The sequence below is a fragment of the Acomys russatus genome, chromosome 28 (genome assembly GCF_903995435.1).
Source record: "Acomys russatus chromosome 28, mAcoRus1.1, whole genome shotgun sequence".
In the NCBI taxonomy this organism is placed as follows: domain Eukaryota; kingdom Metazoa; phylum Chordata; class Mammalia; order Rodentia; family Muridae; genus Acomys; species Acomys russatus.
Genome location: NC_067164.1, coordinates 42,763,305 through 42,776,212, shown reverse-complemented (window position 1 = coordinate 42,776,212; position 12,908 = coordinate 42,763,305). Strand labels below are relative to the sequence as shown.

General features: G+C 41.1%; 1 protein-coding gene across 1 annotated transcript in view; it reads right to left on the bottom strand.

Moving 5' to 3' along the window:
* Positions 1–10,756: 10,756 nt before the first annotated feature.
* The window catches only part of Ccdc18 (coiled-coil domain containing 18), an 80,448-nt gene continuing 78,296 nt past the window's right edge, over positions 10,757–12,908 (bottom strand). The window contains exon 27 of the mRNA XM_051170820.1: positions 10,757–11,323. Coding sequence (XP_051026777.1) covers positions 10,847–11,323 — 477 coding nt within the window. The 3' untranslated portion in view covers positions 10,757–10,846. The remainder of the gene's footprint in view (positions 11,324–12,908) is intronic.

The following is a 12,908-nucleotide window of genomic DNA, read 5'->3' as shown; positions in this document are numbered from 1 at the left end:
GTTTACTATTGGTTTAAAAGACTTATTATGTTGCCTGAATTTACTTGGGCCTTCATCGGTCTGAAAAAGCTACCTAGTAAAAGTTATTTCCAGAGTTGGCACATACAAATCTTGCTTGAGAACAAAAGTATTTTTTTCATATAATATTTATGCCTTTTAGAGTTATATTCTGTAGACCAATAGAGTATATTCTAAGTTATCATTTCAGAAATTACCTACTACATCTGTACTTCAGTACTACAGATTCTGTGGTAGCATAAATAATGTGGAACGTGTAGAAAAAAGGCCTTGCTAGGATTAAACATATGCAACACCACTCTCCACAAAAAGTAATGTTTAAAAAGATTAGTCTGAATTAATATGTGAGAGGGAATGAAATAGGGAGAGACAAAACCACTAGTTATTACACTATTCCAAAAAATAAGTTAACAATGGTAAAAAGATGGAAGAAATGAGGTACTTGAGAACAGTTACAGGGAGTTTCTTTGTATTGCATTGGCAGCAAGAGCAGAGCATCGTGCATATTTATAAGAAAAACGGCAGCTAAGCAGAGAGGAGCTTTGAATGGAGAAATAGCACAATCTTTAGATTAGAAGAGTGGGAACATGGGAGTAATCTCCACAGAGGCCTGTGAGAACCACAGAGCCACTGTCCAGATGGCTTTACACCTTCATCCTTAGCTTCTGTTTGCTTGGTTTTTGAAACAGGATTTCTCCATGTAGCCCTGGCTGTCCTGGAACTAGTTCTGTAGACCAGGCTGTCCTCAGACTCACAGAGATCCTCCTGCCTCTGCCTCCCAAGTGCTGGGATTAAAGGTGTGAGCCACCACCAATGGGCTCAATCTCAGGTTTGAAATACAGGATTTAAAAAAATTTTTTAAAAATATTTCTTTACTATTATGTATACAGTGCTCTGCCTGCATGTACCTCTTCTGCAGGCCAGAAGAGGACATTAGCTCTCATTATAGATGGTTGTGAGCCACCACATGGTTGCTGGGAATTAAACTCAGGACCCCTGGAAAAGCAATCAGTGCTCTTAACCTCTGAGCCATCACTCTAGCCTGAGATACAGTATTTTTAATTTTGAAAGTGCATAAACACAGAGAAAAGTACAAAGAAATAAAAATATCAGTAAAGACTTTACAGATTTGAAGGTCTATTATAAATGAAGTCATGGGGAGAAATGTTACAGAGAAATATTGTTGGAATATCAAACTAGTAGGAGTGAGAAATGGTGGTGCATAGCTGTGATGCTGACACTAGGAGGGTAAGGAGGGAAGACTGACAGCTCAGAGATGGAGGCTGGACAGCAAAGTCAGGCCTTACCTCAATAAACAAACACTTCATTAAAAGGCCAAGAAGAGGGATGGTTGTCCACAGAGAACTAAAGAGAAGAGTGAAAAGGGACCAGAATTGGGCAGTTGAGAGTACCGTATTTAAAAGCTTGGTAGACGCCAAGAGTAGTAATGCATTTCTGTAATCCCAGCACCTGTGAGGCAGAGGCCAATGGTGATGATCAGCGTCAGGCCAGTCCGAGGCATGGATCTCACTTCAATGACAGGAAGGAATTACTTTTTATTTGGTGATAAGGACTAAAGGAGCAAATGGTCAAACAGCTTGAGAGAGAAGCCAGGACAACAAAGTTGTAAACAACACAAGTGGAAAAGCAATAGCAGGGCAGAGTGGGTTGAAAACTACAAGCAAAGCCGGGAGTGGTGGCGCACGCCTTTAATCCCAGCATTTGGGAGGCAGAGGCAGGTGGATCGCTGTGAGTTCAGGGCCAGCCTGGTCTACAGAGTGAGTCCAGGACAGCCAAGGCTACACAGAGAAACCCTGTCTTGAAAGAAAAAAAAAGAAAGGAAGGAAGAAAGAAAGAAATAAAGAAAGAAAAAGCTGCAAGTAAAATAAGGGTTTGAGGAAATGAAGTACAATGAATTTTCAAAAAACCAGTTTGGTTAACATACATGCAGCCAAAACACTCACATACATAAAATCCTAAAGTAAAATTAAAATATTTTTTTTTATTTATTTGGTTCTTCAAGACAGGGTTTTTCTGTGTAGCCTTGGCTATCCTGGGTTCACTTTGTAGACCAGGCTGGCCTCGAACTCAGAGATCTGCCTGCCTCTGCCTCCCAAGTGCTGGGATTAAAGGTGTGCGCCACCATGCCCGGCCTTCTCTCTCTCTAAGACAGAGTTTCTCTGTGTAGCTGAGGCTGTCTGGATCTCACTCTGTAGACTAGGCTATCATCAGACTCACACAGATCTGCTGCCTCTGCCTCCTGAGTGCTGGGATTATGCTGTTGCCACTGCCACACCACCACCATCCACCACCTGGCTGGTCTTTATTCTCCTTTTGAAGATCTTTCTTCCTTCAAGAAATTATTGTTATTTTATATGTGTGTATTCTGGGTGTGAGTGTGCCGCAGTAAGCCTGTGGAGGTCAGAGTACGATGTGGTATTGGTCCTCTCCTGCCACCCTTATGTGGGTTCAAGGGTGACTCCGGTCTTGGCACAGGTTACAGAGCAAGAGCTTTTCTGAGTCATTCTGATGGCCCCTGCGTTTTGAGACAGCGTCTCACTGTTAACCCAGGCTGGCATCAGATTCACCATGGCCCTCCTACTTCAGCAGCCCAAGCACCAGGATTACAGGCAGCTTTCTTTGACCTAGTTCAAAATGGCATTTCTTAAAACAATATCCAAGGGCCAGGTGGTGGTGCACGCCTTTAATCCCAGCTCTCGAGAGGCAGACGAAGGGGGATCTCTGTGACTTTGAGGACAGCCAAGGCTGTGTAGTGAGCCCCTGTCTGTCTGTCTGTCTGTCTGTCTGTCTGTCTGTCTCTGATAATGTAGGGATATATGGACGTTAGTAGTAGGTAGTTGGATCAAAAGCTTTTTTTATGTTGGAAGCTTTTATGTTGGAAGCTTTTATGTTGGAAGGACTCATAGAGAGATACAGATATAAAGAAAAATATATATACAGAAAGCTATAAAAAAGTGGAATGCTTTAGCACATACATACAGAGATGCTGAGGGGCTGAAGTTTGCGGGGATCAGGGGAGAAATGGGGAAAACCATGACCACAATTACACTTTAGACATGAAATGACCCCCACAGGCCCATGTGCTGGACTCTTGGTTCCCAGGCAGAGGCACTGTTTTGGGGGGTTGTAGAAACTTTAGAGATGGAAGGAGGAGGTTACTGGGGGACAGACAATGCTCGTGGGTATTTTGTCCCTAGCCTTTCTATTTACCATGAGAACAGCTTTTCTTTTCCCCACACTCACACCACCACACTGTTGTGTCCAAACACACAGAGCCAATGTGGACTAAACTCTCTGAAACTGTAGGTCAGAATAAATTCTTCCCTTGGGATTATTTCTGATTCTCACCCAAACACAAAAGAATGTGCCTGAGTCTCAAGCAGTTCATGGGACTTTCTCCAAAACTGACCATGTACTCAGACACAAAACAAGTCTCAACAGGTACAAGAAAACTAAACTTACTCCCTCAGGCCTATCTGGCCACCATAGGTTAAGCTGGGTATCAACAACAGAAATAACAGAAGGTCCACAAACTCATGGAAATAAATTAAAAATGGATCGAGACAAAAAGAAGTCCTGTCTCCAAAAGCCAAAAAGAAAAGAAAAGAAATGACAGGTTAAATTGTGAAGATTCTTCAGTGCCAGTTAGGTTATGAGTCTCTTCCTGTGTTATTTTTATTCCCTCCATGCTCTTTCTTGTTTTGTTTTTGAGACAGGGTTTCTCTGTGTAGCCCTGGCTGTCCTGGACTCACTTTGTAGACCAGGATGGCCTCGAACTCACAGGGATCTGCCAGTCTTTGCCCGCTGGGATTAAAGGCGTGCGCCACCACGCCCAGCTCCATATTCTACACAACACTTAGCCTCTCTCCTTACGCCTCTGGTCCCCCCAGGTTCCTGCCCTGTGCCCGAATTTACTTTGTTAACCTCTTACAGCATCTTGCAATTTTCTATATCCATATTAAATATCAGCAGACTGCCCTTTACTTCATTAGAATGTGAGACTTCTAAAGGACAAATGCTTCCCTCTTGGTCTACATTGTCCTTGCATTGCTCAGCACTGTGCTGCTGTCAGTGATGTCAGCTGAAAGACCCTGGTGAGGATCTACAGAGCGAGTCCAGGACAGGCAGAGCTGTTACACAGAGAAGCCCTGACGGGGGTGGTGGTGGTGGTGGTGGTGGTGGTGGTGGTGTGTGTGTGTGTGTGCGCGCGCGCGCGTGTGTGTGTGTGTGTTGGAGAAGGGAGGGGGAAGAGGAAACCGCATAGTAAAAATAAAAGAAATACAAACAGCAAACTTTTTAACTTAGGGAACCCAGGCACTGAAAGTGTATGACAAGATGGCAGGAGGACCAGAAAGAAGACTAAGAAAAGATGTTTTTGTTGTTCTTTTTGTTCTGGAGAAATTTAAGCACGTAATATGAATGTTTTAGTGCATTCTAACTTATAATAAAATACCACAAAATGGAAGGCCATTCTTTTTTTAATTTTACTTTTTTAATGATGGATTTATATAGTATTAGGTATACAGTGCTCTCCCTGCATGTACACCTGCAGACCAGAAGAGGACATCAGATCACATTATAGATGGGTGCGAGAAAACCACATGGTTGCTGGGCACTGAACTCAGGACCTCTGGAGGTACAGTCAGTGCCCTTAACCTCTGAGCCATCTCTCCAGCCCAGAAGGTGATTCTTTCACAGTTCTGGAGACTGAGGAGGCTAAGACTAAGGCCCTGGCACATTGGTGTCTGGTGAAGGTACACTTTGTGGGTCACAGACAGTAACGTCTTGCTGTGTTCTCACAGAGTAGAAAGGGCAATTGTTTTCCTTAAGCCTCTTGTCCTTAGAGGAAACAGAAGGGATTAAGAACATAAGCTGCCTGTGGGGTGGGGTGGGCGAGTCCTCCCTGGAGAACTGAGTCTCCTTCCCTGAGCACCCAATGATTGACTCGGCCCTTCATCTAGAGGTGGAGCCTTAGGAAATTTCCTCTGCCCATGTGGGCACCCTGACAGGGGGTGCTTGTATGTAAGTGTTTAGGCAACCACACTGTTGCCATTCCATGGGTGCTGCTTTCCTGTCATATCTAGAAGACACTGTCTCACAGCAGCTTCCTGGTCATCAGCTCTTACATCCTTCAGGTGTAGGGTTTGCACTGCAGACATGCCAGTTGGGGCTGGACCGCCTGTGGGCACTTGTTCTTTGCATTTGATCAGCTGTGGATCTCTGTAATAGTCTCTCTCTGGTGAAAAAAGAAACTTCCTAGATAAGCAGCCCAGATAACCATACTTGTGGGGATAGTCAGCCCTAAACACATAGAATTATGGGTAACACTTCATGGATTCAGTAGGCTGCATGTATGTATGTATGTATGCATGTATGTATGCATGTATTAAAAGCATATACACCTACATACACAGATACATAGGTAGATATACAGATAAATAACAATAATAAAGTCATGAATTTGAGGGGGAGTGGGGCATATGGGAGAAACTGGAGGTAAGAAAGAAAAGGATAGACAGAAATTATATAAAAACAGTACTTATGTATGAAATTCTGTTAAAAAAAAAACCAACCAGGTTACTTAGAAGTACACCTAGCTTTCAATGAGGTAACAAACAGATAAAATGAATTCCGATTATGTTTATAATCACTGGGGCAGGGAATCATGGGAGATCTCTTCTTTAGCTGTCCTCCTCTCTTTAAAGCAGGAAGCTTAGTCATCTGCAAAATATGTATACATCTGTGAGCGATTGCCAAAATGGACTAAGGTTCGACAGAGTTGTAAGCTACAGGCCAAAAGAACTCTGAGGTTAGCAATGAATACAGCTTATATTAAGTGAGGTTATGCTACTTTATAGAGAGATGCTCAGACTCAGTGGCTTTAAGTAGACAGAAGTTATTTCTCACTGATGTGGTAATCTAAGAACTCGGGGTCACTTGGGCACCCAGGTTCCTTTTGTTTTCTATCCATGGTGTTTTCTGTACCTTCAAGGTTGGGGTTTGGTACAGCCAATTACAGCTCGAGAGGAAAGAGAGGACCGTGATGCATAACGTTCTGCTATCCTAGCCTGACGTGGTAATATCACTTCTACTCTTGTTCTAATGGCAAGAATTTGCTGGAGTGGCAGAGAAATGTAAAACCTGATCACTGACCCAGACAAAACTTAGGAGAAAAGGTGGGGAGCTGACTTTAGGGAACTGTCAGTCTTTACACAGTGTGGCTGTGCTGCTGTTATTTACTCACTTATTTTTTTGCCTGAGCAGCCTGGGCTGGTCTAGAACTCATTGTCTCTTGGCCTACGCATTTCAATAATGGGCTTAGAGGTGTATGTCCACACAGCTAATGTTTTGTTTTGTTGTTACTGTTTTTCATCAAAAAGCAACAACTTAAGTATTAAAGCGAAAAAAACCAAGGCAGTTGATAAGTTTAGTAGTAGCCAGAAGAGGGCACCAGAGCTCATTATAGATGGCTGTGAGCCACCATGTGGTTGCTGGATATTGAACTCAGGACCTCTGGAAGAGCAGCCAGTGCTCTTAACCTCTGAGCCATCTCTCCAGCCCCTGTTTTGTTTTTTTGAAACAGGTCTCTGTGTATACAAGGCTGTCCTGGACTCCTTCTGTAGACCAAGCCAGCCAGAGGTACATAATAAGACTCTGTTAAAAAAAAAAAAAAAAGTCAAATTATTTATAATTAATCATTAGAAATCAGCTGGGCATGGTGGTGCACACCTTTAATCCCAGCACTTCAGCGGCAGAGGCAGGTGGATTTCTGTGAATTTGGGGTCAGTCTGGTCTACAAAGTGAGTCCAGAACAGGACAGGGCTACACAGAGAAACCCTGTCTTGAAAAAACAAAACAAAACAAATTAGTAACCAGCCTTCTTTTGGATTGCTGTCTTCCTACATGAGGCCTTTTGAGATCTGCTTTAAAGATATTCTTTGTTGGTTTGCAGGGTTTCACTCCTATATGGCTTAAGTAGAGAGTGTGTGTGTGTCCCCTACTCAGGCCTTACGTGAACTTAGGTCTACAGGTCCTAATTTATTTTTATTAAATTTGAGGTACTTTCAGCTATAACTCTAAATACTTTTTCTACCCCATTTCTCTTCTTAACCTTGATGCTCTCCACACACCCTATATGATGTTTTCATATTTATCCTATCATTTTTTTCTTCTGTTTTTACAGAATGAATATTTTCTATTTATTTGCCTTTTAGGTAAACTAATTTTCTGTCATTACCCCTTGTCATTGCTTCTGTTAACCTCACACTGGTATTTTAAACTTTCAAATATACGTTTTTGATGCTAGGAGTTCTAAATTGGGTCTCATTCAATGATACTGCTTAATACTTCTGGATAGGGCTAGAGAGATGGCTCTCTGGAGAGCCTTGGATCCTCTTCCAGAGGACCTGGTCTGACTCCCAGCACCCACATGGCGACTAATAACATATTATGGGCTGCACTGTCTAGGTCTCGTGCTAACCCAAAGCTATCACTTAACACTTGCAGTAATTAACTTTCTTTAGAATATACAATTCTATCATGGTAAATAATTCTGTTTAAAAACCGAATACCATATCTACTTCATGGGGCTATTTTAAGGATTAAATGAGTTTCAAAATATACAGTATATACAGTATCTACAGTAGTTCCTGATAAACAGTAAGTACCCAGCAAGTCTTAAGAGTTTATCACAGAATGATTTGTAAACTCACAAAGGTAATGTTACAAGAAGATATTACAAAAATAGCAAAAATACAGTAGGATGACTTAAAAATTCAAACACTAAATGTATTTTTAGGTATTTGAGCCATTCCATTATCTTTATATAAAAGACAAAGATGAGGAAATCAGCAATTTTCAACAAAAATAAACAATAAATTGAGTTAATTTTCACTAAAAATATAATTATATTTTAAAAGGTTTCTTTTAAAATATTAAAATATAAAAAATTTATTAAAAAAATAACATATTCTATGAAATATGTACTACATACATATAATAAACAGCACAGTACCAACAATTCCATTTCCATGACATAGACGTCTTCTTTTAATTATAATTTTCCTCCCTAGGATAATATAAAATAGATTAATATTATGGATATTAAAATTATATTAATCTAGCATTAAAATCTACCATAACATTCAAGCACATATTCAAAGATAAAGTGGGAAATAATTTAACCCGTTGAAAAACATCAGAAAATGTTGATAATATATCACATGGTTATAAAAAAAGGGAGTCTGGAGCATATATAGGGACATAGAGTAAAACTAGATTTTCAGCTCCAAGCAGGGGACATAAAAGTGAGAAGCAGGGGCTGGAGAGATGGCTAAGCAGTTGAGAGCCTTGCGCCTATTTCAAGAGACCCAGGTTTGGTTCCCAGCATTCACTCTGGTGTCTCACAATGTAGCCCACCTCCAGATGATCCAATGCTTTCTTCTGGGCTTTGAAGGCATGTGTACTCAATTATGCATGAAGCCGCATAAAGACACGCTGTTGGAGGTTGGTCTGATGGATTTTGGTGCTAATTACTACTGCTGTCTCTGTCCCACCTGTACTTCGCCTAAGAGCCTAACTTACTTGACCAATAAAAGGTCACCACACCTGGGCAGGGCAAATGGGAAAGGCATGGCTAAGGTTCCCAGGCTTGGGGGTGGGGGGAGGAGGAAGGAAGGGAGGCAAGGAGGGAGGGAGGGAGGGAGGGAGAGGGAGGGAGGGAGGGAGGGAGGGGAGGGAGGGAGAGAGAGAGAGAGAGAGAGAGAGAGAGAGAGAGATATCTTGGGGGAGAGACCGGATAGAGGACCGAATCAGAAGAAGGCTGAGCCATGTTTAGGTGAGACTCATTTCTTGGCATGGAGTTATTTTGCTCATATGACTGATATTCGCAAGTATTGTGGGATTATGGTGGGAGGTTAGCCCGATGGTGGCTCCCCCCTATAATGTGATCTTGATGCCCTCTTCTGGCCTGCAGGCGTTACATGCAGGCAGAACACTGTATATATAATAAATAAACAAATCCTTAAAAAAAAAAGATGAAGGGAATTATTTTTGGTATTACAGCTAGGCAGCGTGTTCTGTGGAGCTCTCCTCAGGGGCCACACACGGCCCCTCAGTCACTTCAGTCACTACCCCAGTGCTTCCCTAGGGCTTGTGGGTGATCACCCACCAAACAAACACAGTTGAAGGCAATCCATCTCTAGTTGAACAAATTGTATTTCTACCACTTGACATACTAGATTTTGTTAGAGCAACTCATTTTAAGTTTCCTGAGCTCAACAATGTTAAAAATGCTGTTTTTAAAATGGAAATTAGCACAATACATACTTAATTGTAGGCAAAATGAACTTAAAACTCAGTAGAACATTATTCACAACAAAGAAAACACTAGAGTAGTTTAAGAACTGGACACAGCTAGGCGAAGTGGCTCAGGCCTTTAATCCCAGCCCTCGGGAGGCAGTGGCAAACGGATGGATCTCTGTGAGTTCCAGGCCAGCCTGGTCTACAAAGTTGAGTCCAGGATAGCACCAGGGCTACACAGAGAAACCCTATCTGGAAAAACAAAACAAAACAAAAACTGGCTATAGCATTTTGAATATTTTAATTTGGCACTGAACTTCCATGACAACTGAATAGATAAAATGACATAAAAGTGCATATATAGGCCAGACGTCATGGCCCACGCCTTTAATCCCAGCACTCCGGAAGAGGAGGCAGGCAGATCGCTGTGAGTTCCAGGCTAGCCAGGACAGGCAAGGCTACACAGAGAAACCCTGTCTCGAAAAACAAAAAAAAGTGCATATATATGAGCATATATATATGTATGTACACACACACACACACAGTCCAATGGCCTACAAAATAGGGGATAACTTTATCAGTTGTATGTACCTGCAAGTGTGTCTTGCCCTCCTCTCCCCCATCTCCATGGCTCTCTTTCTTCTTCTTTTCTTCTTCTTTCTTTTTTTAAAGATACTTTTTTCTATTTCTTAAAATGTTTTTCAGTTAACTGTATTGCACCTTCTCTCTCTCTCTCCCTCTCCCTCTCCCTCTCTCTCACACACACACACACACTCACACACACACGCTGCCCTGACTCTGTTTCTCCTCCTCCCTCTCTCTGACAGGACATCAGTGTATAGTCCTGGCTAGCCTGGAACTCAGAGATCCATATTGCTTCTTGTTTTTCTTTTTGACACATGCAGCTCAGGATGGTCTGGAAGTTACTCAGCCTAGGGATAGCCCTGTAATGCTACACAATATTACTATGCTATAACCCTGTATAATGACTCTATACATCTGAGCACCTAGGATGTGCAGTGCGGGATGAACCCAGGGCTTCAGGCACGGCAGGCAGACACCCTACCATCCTAGAATCTTCCATTTCTTGAATGCTTAAAGTAAGCTACTTCAGGAAGGATTGCTCCTGTCTCAGCTTATTCCACTGGTTTAACACAGCACTGCAGCTTCAAATATCATCAATATGCTGATGATACCTAAATTTTAAACTTCAGTTTCAGAAACTCAATTGTTTGTAATAGCTCCAAGCTACACTGCAAATATTCCCAATTTGAGGAAGCCTGAAACTTCTCTTCTCAAACATTTTGGATAAAGGAAAGTCAATCTATATAGGACTTTTTTCTCAACTAATAAACTTATATTCACTGAAGAGAAATATTATTATTATTATTATTATTATTATTATTATTATTATTATTATTGAGGATCTCCAGCTCATTCTCCTCTGGCTTCTGTCTCCTAAGTGCTGGGTTTCAGGTATGCAACAACATGCCTGGTACAAATTACTTTACCTGGTAGTGTGTAAAATACATACCTGAGTTAAACCAGCAGTTGTTTGCAGAGAAGACTTTTTTAACAGTCTCACTTCTTTGTTTATGTATCTCAGCATTCCACTAAGAGTACTAAAGTCATTACTTTCAGAACTATCATCTTCTAGGTTATACGGAAGAGGTTTAAATGAGTCTGGCTGGGTGAAAGCCAGGTCTTTATGAGCACCTGCTGATGCTGAAGGCTGCTCTAGCTGCATTTTCTTTAAGTCCTGTAGCAGTTCCTCAGAGAGGTCTTCATTGCCATGACTTTTGACACTAAGGTCACTGGCACTAATAGAGCGACGTAGTTTTCTGTGTTTGAAAAATGATAACTGAGAATGTTTGACAAACTTAGGATCTTGAATATCAGGCATAATTGAAGCTGGCAGAAACTTGATGTCTTCTGTCTTTGCATGTCTAGAAATTTTGGCTTGCAATCTGGTTAATTCTGATTCCTGTAAAAAATTGGTACATAGTGACTGCTCAATATATTTCTGTTTAATAAACTACTTATAAAATAATACACTCTTAGAAGTCATCTTTATCAGCCTTTGTCTCAGTATGGGAAATTTAAAAATAATAGTTCTTGGCTGGGCGTGGTGGCGCACGCCTTTAATCCCAGCACTTGGGAGGCAGAGGCAGGTGGATCGCTGTGAGTTCGAGGCCAGCTTGGTCTACAAAGTGAGTCTAGGACAGCCAAAGCTATCACAGAGAAACCTTGTCTCGAAAAACAAACAAACAAACAAAAAACCAAAAAACCAAACCAAAACAAAACAAAAACCAAAACAAAACAAAAAAACCCCAAACAAATAAATAAACAAATAAATAAATAAAAAATAAAAATAATAGTTCTTGAGAATTTTACAAGTGTTGTTCAAACCTTTTACTACTACAGATTTTGCATTTTGAGACTATTAAATATTTTTATTTAAAAATTACTTCCAATATGCTAATGAATTTCATGAAAACCGGATTTTCCTTATAGAATATTTTAATGTTAAACATCTCAGTCTTATACCTATAAGTTTATCTGTGAAAGTATAGAAGTGAACTATTTTTTTCTTAATCTAACATCAACATATATAAAAGAATTACTTCTAGAATTTCTTTTCTTTTGTTTTTTTTGTTGTTGTTGTTGTTTTGTTTATTGTTTGTTTTTCCAGACAGAGTTTCTGTGTAGCTGTGGCTATTGTGGACTCGCTTTGATGCCCAGGCTGGCCTCGAACTCACAGAGACCCAGCTGCCTCAGTGTGATAGGACTGTAGACATGCATCATTATGCCTGGTGGGAATTTCAATTTTGTAAGTGAAATAAGTACCGTAGTCTCTTGTTTACCTGTATTTTCCTCTTCTCTTTGGATAACTAATAAGAATAACTGTTTACAATGAAATATAGTATGTGGAATAACACTAAGCATAATTAAACTTCTTCTTAGGGGCTGGAGCGATGGCTCAGAGGTTAAGAGCACTGTCTCCTCTTCCCTAGGTCCTGAGTTCAATTCCCAGCAACCACATGGTGGCTCACAACCATCTATAATGAGATCTGATGCCCTCTTCTGGTGTGCAGGTGTACATGCAGGCAGAACTCTGTGTACTTAATACATAAATAAATCTTTAAAAAAAAAAAACAAAAACCCCACCTTTTTTTTAGGACCAAATGTCACAGTGGAAACATTATGATATGCTATAATATACCTTCAGGGCACTCAGATAATTGTCTTAGCTTTGTACCTGCTCCATAGTAACTGAACCGGAAAAGACCAGCTGCCGCAATGTAAGTCTTCTCCTTCACTTCTGGTTTTGTTCTCTGCCACTGACTAATGATCTCAATGGAAGTGTTTTTGACTCTTCAGCTACTGGGGTTCTTGTTTGTGTTTGCTTTTGGTCTTTGAGAGGCTATCCTTAAACTATGTGGCCACCAACCATGACCTTGAATTCCTGAGCCTCATGTCTCTCCCTTCTGGGAGTTCTGGGATTACAGATACGCACCTGCTCATCTGGTTTCATGCAGTGCTGGGGATCACAATCAGAGCTTTGAGCA